The sequence below is a fragment of the Abramis brama genome (assembly GCF_963993115.1).
Source record: "Abramis brama genome assembly, chromosome: 4".
Lineage (NCBI taxonomy): Eukaryota > Metazoa > Chordata > Actinopteri > Cypriniformes > Leuciscidae > Abramis > Abramis brama.
Genome location: NC_139966.1, coordinates 14,211,786 through 14,221,749, shown reverse-complemented (window position 1 = coordinate 14,221,749; position 9,964 = coordinate 14,211,786). Strand labels below are relative to the sequence as shown.

Genomic DNA, 9,964 nt, shown 5'->3' with positions numbered 1-9,964 from the left:
TAGGTAAACATAACACTGGAAGATGTGAATACTGTGGGCAACAAGAGACAATAGAACACGTCATGGTACACTGTAAGAAATATGAGGGGAAAAGGTGGAAAATGATCCAAAACCTTAGAATGGAAAAAAATATTTTTTATTTAATAGAAATTCTTAGTAAGAACTCAAGAGATAAGTGCTATGGAATCGTTTTTCATTTTCTTAGAATAATCAATATGATTGAGAGGATTTGAGTCTTAATTTTTGTTTTGTTGATTTTGTTTTATTTTGTTGATTTTGTTTTGTTGATTGGGTTTTTGTTTTGTTTGGAATGAAATAAGTAGTAGTCATTAAGATCCACACTCCATACCAGATGGTGGCGGTAATGCACCATTTCGTTGTGTGCCAACCGCCAAAAAAAAAACTCCAAGAAGAAGAAGAAGGAATACTTTCAGGAAACTGAAGTGTAGTTGAGCTGTTGTGTGTTTGTGTCTCTGTATTAATGCAGTAAAATGGCCAGAATTTCAGTGGATCAGGATGAGTTCCTGTGTTCAGTGTGTCTGGATCTCCTGAAGGATCCAGTGACCATTCCCTGTGGACACAGTTTCTGTAAGAGCTGTATTACAGGCTGCTGGGATCAGGAGGATGAGAAGAGAGTCTACAGCTGCCCTCAGTGCAGACAGACCTTCAGTCCAAGACCTGCTTTAGCTAAAAACACCATTCTGGCTGAAGTGCTGGAGAAACTGAAGAAGACTAAACTTGCTGCTGACTGTTACGCTGGAGCTGGAGATGTGCAGTGTGACGCCTGTACTGGAAGAAAACACAAAGCCGTCAAGTCCTGTCTGGTGTGTCTGAACTCTTACTGTCTGAATCACCTTGAACAACATGAGAGTTTGTTTAAAGGAAAGAGACACAATCTGACTGATGCCACTGGACGACTGCAGGAGATGATCTGCCAGAAACACGACAAGCTCCTCGAGGTTTTCTGCCGCACTGATCAGAAGTGTATATGTGTGCTGTGTACGATGGATGAACATAAAAACCACGACACTGTATCAGCTGAAGCACAGAGGACAGAGAAACAGGTATGAACCTAAAGAGTCCCATTATGCTTATTTACAGGCTCATAATGTTGTTTATGGGGTCTACTTGAATACATTTACATCATTTAATATAAAAAACCCTCTGTTTTAGTTTCAGTTTCTTTAAAACCCGCCTTCCGAAAATCGCAGTCTGCTCTGGTTAAATACGCTCGTAATGATGATTGACAGGACTGAATGCTCCTCCTGAACCTACGTTTGTAACTTCAACATTTGACCTGCATAAGACTGCATGGTTCAGAAAGCAGTCATAATAGAAATAGTAAGAACACAACAGAAGATTGAGGTTGTGAACTTTTGTGTTCTGTGTAACAGGTGTCATATCTGCAAGAGAAAATAAAACAAGTTAGGAAAGACATGAGGATGAGTAAACAATGAAATAATATACATTTCTGGGTGAACTATCCCTATAGAACTAGGCACTGATGAAATAATGCTGAAACCTATAATCTTACCATGCAAAATCTTTAACCTCTCAGTCTCATGTTATTGATGTGTCACCATATTTGATTGTCACCTGTCATTGGTTTGTCCTTTAGCACCAGCTGAAGGAGACGCAGAGGTCGTTCCAGCAGAGGATCCAGCAGAGAGAGAAAGATCTTCAGCAGCTGAGAGAGGATGTGGCGTCTCATAAGGTGAGTCTGGAGAAGAAGAGAAGTTTGAGACGTCTCAGTCAGGACTCACTGAAGCTCACTGTGTGATTGTGATGTGTGTGTAACAGCGCTCTGCACAGACAGCAGTGGAGGACAGTGAGAGGATCTTCACTGAGCTCATCCGCTCCATTGAGAGAAGCCGCTCTGAGGCGACACAGCGAATCAGAGATCAGGAAAAGACTGCAGTGAGTCGAGCTGAAGGACGACTGGAGCGACTGGAGCAGGAGATCAATGATCTGAGGAGGAGAGACGCTGAGCTGGAGCAGCTTTCACACACACAGGATCACATCTATTTCCTGCAGGTAACAGAGATCTAGAAGAACAGGGCCATAGTGGACTTGAGCAAGAGACTCACAGAGAAACATTTCATGACAGCAGAATGAGTCGTTGACTGAAGTGTTGATCTGTGTGTTTGGTTATTATATCATCATTAGTCAGACTTTCATCTGATCATCTACTTTTGTAAGCTCTGGAAATCTCTTATGAAAATATGTTCCAAGCTCTTTCTACAATGTTGATGTTCACTTATATGTAAACTTTTTTTTACAACAATGTGGAATCCATGAACTTGATGGTGCCAGACTTATTCTACAAATTTTTAGTAATAATGACAAAAACCTGATCTTTTGATCTGAACATTTTATAATAATTTTCATTAACATTAATGAATTTGACAGTGAACTCCTCAAACAGGAAGTAAGGCTGTATATTAGCGATGCTTCAGCGTATTTAAACCACAAAACCTGACCTTTGGATCGTGTCCTAAGAGTCCTTGTGAATTTCAGAGCCACAAACTACTCAAAAGTCATATATAATGGTCAATCTACTCGTTGCTTTTGAACTGCTTTTCCTGGTCAAATCTATTCAACCCTGACATGTGACGCCATTGATGAGCTTTGATTTGTGTTTTCTGTAGAGTTTCCAGTCTCTCTCAGCTCCTCCTGAATCTACAGACGTAAATGACAATCCCTTCAGTTCTCTCTCCTCTTTTGATGTCGTGAGAGAATCTGTCCTTCAGCTGAGAGACAAACTGGAGGATTTCTGCAAAGAGAAGCAGATCTCTGACAGAGGTAAAGTCCTGGAGATTCTGCTCTCAGAAATTATCCTCCATCAGAAATGTCTTAGGAACAGATGCAGGGATCATTTTCTCTTGACATGATAATCACACCTCTTCATGTCTGTTGATTTCCACAGTCACCAACATTGTTCCCAGGACCAGAAACGACTTCCTACAATGTAAGTCACTAAGAAAACAAGCAGAAAAACATGTTTAAAATAGTGTGTTCATGTTTAAAATAGTTACAAAATAGATGTAGGAGACGATAAAAACTTATACCACTAATTGTAACCAGCACATATGTAAAATGTTACCTGAGAGATATAACATTTATATGTCTATTTATATATAGAGAGTGTTTAGAGAGTAAGAGACAAAGAAAAGAGGAGACAAAGAAAGAGTGCCCCCAAAAAAGAGCCATAGAATAATAGAGACAGAGCAACTGTTACAATCTTCTTCTATCCCTTCCTTGAACATGTGACTGTAACTCAAATGTGAGACGTTCAAACTGACCAATCAGATATTTACATCTTCCCTCATCATACTAAAGGTGTGACAATTCGTATGTACATACATCTTGGCCTGCAGGCCTATGATCACTATCAGCACCTCTGTCTTTAGGAATTCCAAATGGTCCTTAGGGTAGAAAGAGGGGGTTGAAAACAATAAAGCAAATATCTTTTAATATTTTCAATCCTACAAACATGATTCAGAAATTCATAATTCCTGATTCTGATGTGTTTTATTTCCATCAGATTCCCATCGGTTCACTCTGGATCCGAACACATTGAATGACTGCCTCCGTCTGTCTGAGGGGAACAGAGTGATCACATTCACTGGCAACGTCCAGCAGTATCCAGATCATCCAGACAGATTTGATAATGTGTGGCAGGTGTTGTGTAGTGAGAGTGTGTGTGGACGCTGTTACTGGGAGATTAAGTGGAGTGGTGATGATGGTGTGTTTATATCAGTGTCATATAAGAGCATCAGCAGGAAGGGACGGAGTAATGAGTGTCGGTTTGGATCTAATGATCAGTCCTGGTGTTTGATCTGCACTTCTTCCAGTTCCTCATTCGCACACAATAACATACTGACTGAACTCCCTGTAAAGTCCATCAGCAGTAGAATAGGAGTGTATGTGGATCACAGTGCAGGAACTCTGTCCTTCTACAACGTCTCTGACACACTGAGCCTCATACACACAGTCCAGACCACATTCACTCAGCCGCTCTATCCTGGGTTTATTCTTTATCCTGGGATTCGGGTTAGATCATTAGTGAAACTGTGTTGATGAATCAGAATTGACTGTAGAGAGATTCTACCCATAATGCTTTGAGCTGCATGGTAAATAAGTAACAGTGAGATGTTATAGAGTCTCTTATTTTCTCTTCATTACATTAATACTACAGTGAAATAACATGTAAGAATAAATGTGTGTAATGAACCCTTATATAAACAGGAAGATCAGTGTGTGTTTGTGATTCACGATGAGTGACGGTGTGTATCTGTGCTTTTCTCAAACTCTATGGGCCCGTAACTCTATCGGCGCAATGCGGCACCAGGTGCAACAAGTGTTTTTTTAGAGTGGCCTTTTTTTGTGGCCAACCTAAGGCACACTGATTTGTGAACAATATTTGAGAGAAATAGGTTTGTGTACATAGAAAAAGTCTTAGAACTTTGAGTTCAGCTCATGAAAAATGGGGGCAAAAAAAGTGTTCCGTTTATAATTTAATCAGCGTCATTGCACTGTGGCGATTAAAAAAAAAAAAAAGGAGCTTTACGCCACATCTTTGTTTTGTTTACTTTTATTTTTACTTTCACTTTGCGTGTATGGGGAGGCGCTTTTCAATTAACGGCGGAGGCAAGGAGGATATAAATGTGGGTTCGTACCTGAGAGAGGTCGCGTCATCCGAAGGTGTGAAGCTGTGGGAGTGTTTGTTTGGATTGGTATTACCGTATGAAGGGGAGAGACGGCCGCTTGTGAGCTGAGGTTTCCTGTGAGTGATGTCTGGTGCGTCGCGGAGTTCACTCAACTTCACTGCGTTGCACATCCTGATCATCTGGTTTTAATAAAGCTGAAGACAAGTATGGGCTGCTTAATCCGCCGAAACGGTGCCTGACAACAACACCCCCTAGATCCCTTCATAAGCAACAAACTTGGTCAGTACCTGTGTGCCGCCATTACACCCACTCATTCATTCATGCACGCACTCGCAAAACATTCACGCACGCACTTTTGATATGTTTATAAGTATTACTGTGATTGTTTATTGATTATTGTACCTTTTAAGTTTGTTATTGTTAGTAACTTTGAACTAATTAACAGAATGTTTATTCTATGTTTTTTTTTTATGGTCCTGGACGCGAATCTGCCTATTGGAAACGTGACACAGGTGACGCGGCGATTGCTACAGGGTTTTTTTTTTCCTTTTTCTTTTCACCCTTGAATTGCATTGTTGAACAGTTTTTTATTTTATTTTTATTTTTTTGGGGTTTTTTTTGTGTTCTTGAAGGTTGTTTTGTGTGTTGTTTTTGGGACATTGGAAAATAAATTTCTTCTTTTTGCTAACAGTTGTCGCTGACAAATATTTTTTTTTTGTAAATATTGTAACCGGTGGTTTTTGCGATCCGGGGAAAAATACCATCTTTGTCAGGAAATTCCTGGCTGGCGCCCGAACAGAAAGAATATATTATTTCTTTGACAGACTTTTTGTGCCAGGGTGGTCACCACCGTTACAGAGTGGCGCCCCAACAGGGACATGAACATGAACATTGTATTTTTGTGAAAAATTTTTTTTGCTCGGGATTATTGCAACCTAAAAGACATTTCCGGATTGAGGTTGTGTGTACCTTAAAAGGAAAACCTCTTGTTTTCTTTGTGTGAACCTGCTACAAAATCTTTAACATTTTAAAAGTGATTGTGACTTGTTGAACATTCAAATTGAAAATTCAATCCCTCAAATCCTGTGACGTGTTTTGACAGAAAACTGTGTTTAAGTGGTCTAACTAGGGGATAATTACTTGTACTGGGGAAAAGTATTTTGTGAAACATTACTTTGTGTGGTTTTGTGAAAACTGTGAACTATGGTGTGAGGAAAAATTGACACAAACACTATTCATGATATACATTTTACATTTACTGATTTTCTGCCAACACTGCAACACTTCAATCACACTCGTGAACACAACAAATATGGCGGCAACCCCTCATTCCCCATCTACTTTTGTAGAAATGGAGTCACCCCCAGACATTGCAACTCCAGTATGGCCACCAGCAGTGCGACCTCTGATACCTCAAGTACCTCCACCTGGTGTCTCTGCAGTGTATAACACCCCTATTCCATTCAGTCCCATGCATCCTGTAACCTTTTTTCCAAGGTTTCCTCCTGTTCCAGCTGGCAGCACTCCCGTGCAAACTCTCACCTGGGCACCCCTAATGGATAACATGCAGCTTTGCACATCATCCGAAGGAGAAACTCCGTCTTCAGTTGCACAACACGACCTGCCAAACGTTCTACCAACTCCTGGAAGGGAAATTCAACAGGTTACTGCTCAGGTACAAGGGAACTGGGATATTTTATTTGACTTCATGAAAAGACAAGAAAAAAATGTGAATGATCTTACCCAAGAAATGAAAGTCACTTCTTCTCACCACAAAAGTCAACTCGCTGACCTTACTGCAAAAATGGAGGATAACAAGAGTCAAGTCTTCACTCTGTTGACCACCACCAAACAACAGGAGGAATCTGAAACAGACAAGTTGACTAAAGCTGTGAAGCAAATGATTACAGATGAACTGAAAAAGGTGGAATCTAATATGGTGTCGGAAATGCGTTTCATGGTGGACCAACTTCAGTCAGAAGTTCAGCAGGACCTCAAAGCTGTTCAACACGCATTTCAGATGAATCACGATCACCATACCACAGAACTTCAGCAATGTGTCACTCAAATTGACAAGTTCTCTACATGTGTAAAGGAATTGAAAGATGAGATGGAGAAAGAGTTTCAAGGACTCAAAAAAACAGATTGAGGAACAAAACGTGGCACCACCAGTTTCCAGCACCCCCATTACTTCAGCTCTGCCATCTGAGTCTTCAACTTCTGCGCCTCTTCAACCGTCATCTGTAATAAAAAGTGACCATATCAGGTTAACTTTTCCCACTTTTGGAAGGCCATCAGATGATGCAGACCCCCTACTGTACCTAACTAAGTGTCAGGATTTCTTGGCTCTTCATCCCCTCATTGATGTGGATATCTTGGCCACCTTCCGTACTGTCCTACATGGGACCGCGCGTGACTGGTGGGAGGTCAGACGTTCCAGCATAACCACATGGAGTGAGTTTGAGGCAGCTTTTCTTTCTGCATTCTTATCTGAAGATTATGAGGATGAACTGGCTGAACGGGTTAGAACAAAGATCCAGGGTGAGAAAGAATCTATAAGAGACTTTAATTTTTCCTACAGAGCACTTTGTAGAAGATGGAAGGCTGATCTAACGGAAGGTGAAATTGTAAAGATGATACTGAAAAACATCAAGCCGTACCTGGCCAGCCAACTTCGTAGTCGAGTGAGTACTGTGGAGGAGTTGGTTAAGTTAGGACACCAACTGGAAAAAGATCATGAACAACAGCTTCGATATGAAGGTCGACTGGGTCCAAAGCATTCCCCCACATCACAAAAACCCTCACCGAACCGACCTGTTGAGAATGCCCCCGTTCAATGTTGGAGATGCAGAGGACAGCATCCGCCAGGGAAGTGTCCACACTATATACCTCCACAGTCCCCACAGCATCCATATTCCTCTCCTCAGACAAGGGGTCAGTCTTCAAACAACTCTGTTACTGCCACGAGAATGCAGAAGCCTCCATCGACCATCAAGACGACCATAATACCCACAGGCCCTAATGCACTGATGTCAGTACCTCAGCAATTGGTTGTTCCCATCAGTATTGCTGCCTGGACTGGAAAAGCCATCGTGGATACTGGTGCAAGTTTCACTCTTATTCATGAAAGTCTCATGAAGCTGTTTCCATCATCCACTCAGCTCCACCCATGGTCCCGTGGACCTCTCTACTTGGCAAATGGAAAAGCAGAGATTCCATTAGGATGGATGAATACCACCTTACAACTCCATGACCAAGCTTTCACCATACCTGCTGCTGTTCTGACGTCACAAGCTCTCGCCTATGCTGTAGTCCTAGGTTTGGATTTTATCTTCTTCAGTGGGATGCAGCTTAATGTCATAGACCAAAAATATTCTTTCAAGTTTTCTCTTGAAAAAGAGTATCCTTTTCAACCAGGCAATGCCAGTGTACCAATTGTAAGTCCAACACAAGGAAACCTGCCACAGAAGAAAATCACACAGAATCTATCTTTACTAAGTTCTATTCCACCTCCATCTACTCAACTGCTAATTCAACACCCTGACAGTATGGATAAAGAAATGTTAATTCAAAAGGCAGTGGATGAAGCTCATTTACCTCCAGATGGTAAACAACAGTTGCTCCACATCCTGCAAAGCAACCCTCAGGTGTGTACTCCCCGGAAGGGACGTACTGATGTTCTGCAACACCACATTTATACTACTTGCCAAGTACCCATTAAACAAAAACCATATCGCATGTCTTCTCTAAAACAACTTGCCATGGATGAGCAACTTGAAGAAATGCTGATGGAAGGAATTGTTGAACCATCTCACTCTGGTTGGGCCTCACCAGTGGTTTTGGTTCCTAAAAAGGATGGAAAACTTAGATTCTGTGTGGATTACAGAAAAGTTAATTCGGTCACAGAAAGTGATGCTTACCCTTTCCCCAACATTTCAGAAATCCTGGAGTCACTCTCTGGAGCTGCCATTTTCACCACTATTGATCTCAACAGTGGCTATTGGCAGGTGACAATGAACCCCGATAGCAAAGCCAAGACTGCCTTTATCACACCTGCAGGGCTCTATCAGTTTAATGTTATGCCTTTTGGTCTCAAAAATGCTCCCGCCACATTTCAGAGACTTATGGAAACAGGCCTGGGGGAGTTAAGAAGAAAAATATGCCTCGTCTATATAGACGATATAATCATTTACTCACCTTCGATCAACCAGCACTTCCATGACCTTCAGACGGTTCTTCACAGGTTGGAAATGGCTGGGCTAACTATTAATTTGAAGAAGAGCAAGTTCTGTCTGCAAGAAATCACCTTTCTGGGACATGTTGTCAGCATTCAAGGCATTTCAGCAGACCCAGGTAAGACAGAGGCCATTCACGTCTACCCTGTGCCAAAAAACCTGAAGGAGGTTCAAAGGTTCCTTGGATTAGCGGGCTGGTACCATCGGTTTGTCCCGAACTTTTCAAGAATAGCCGAACCCCTCAACTCACTGAAAAAAAAAGGACAACGATTTCAGTGGACAGTACAGTGCCAACAAGCATTCGAACAATTAAAGTCTTGCCTCACCTCATCACCCATCCTTGGCCATCCAGATCTTGCACTCCCCTTCACCGTTTACACTGACGCCAGTGACACGGGTCTGGGTGCGATTCTGGCCCAACGGAAAGATACTAGCAGGGAGGAAGTGATTGCATATGCAAGCAGATCCTTAACAGGAGCTGAATTAAATTATACCGCAACTGAAAAGGAATGTCTGGCAGTAGTGTGGGCTTTAGAAAAATGGCAACACTACCTGGAACCCAAACTTTTCACCGTTGTCACAGACCATTCCGCTCTACACTGGGTCATGGGTTCCACCAAAACCACCAGTCGTCTCATCCGTTGGGTACTGCGACTGCAGAAATTTGATTTTATAATAGAGTACAGAAAAGGGAAACTCAATGTAGCACCAGATGCTCTATCCAGGACTTCTCAAACCTCAAGTTGCAGTCTGTACACCAGCCACAAGGACCCGGAGCTTCCATTGTCAGATGTTGTCTTGTGGGAGGAACAACACAAAGACACTGAAGTTACGAAGTTATTACAAGCAGTTGCAGAAAACAGTTTAAGTCTGGTAGAACAATACGAAGTTGTTGAGGACAAATTATATCATAAAACATACCTCCCAAATAACCAGTTGCACTACCGTGTGTACGTTCCCAGTAGTCTTCGGCCCTCTCTGCTGCAGCACTATCACTCCAGTCCTCTTAGTGGCCATGGAGGAATCTACAAAACGTACAAGCGACTCCAGGAAGTAGCA

At 41.9% G+C, this 9,964-nt stretch overlaps 1 protein-coding gene across 1 annotated transcript; it reads left to right on the top strand.

The window, feature by feature from the left end:
- Positions 1-73: 73 nt before the first annotated feature.
- LOC311081493 (E3 ubiquitin/ISG15 ligase TRIM25-like) lies at positions 74-5,662 on the top strand. The gene is made up of 6 exons (XM_084112038.1): positions 74-1,064; positions 1,619-1,714; positions 1,801-2,034; positions 2,649-2,802; positions 2,927-2,968; positions 3,545-5,662. Exons 1-6 carry the CDS (start codon positions 492-494, stop codon positions 4,078-4,080), a joined length of 1,635 nt encoding a protein of 544 aa, XP_083968164.1. The 5' UTR covers positions 74-491; the 3' UTR covers positions 4,081-5,662.
- Positions 5,663-9,964: the final 4,302 nt, after the last annotated feature.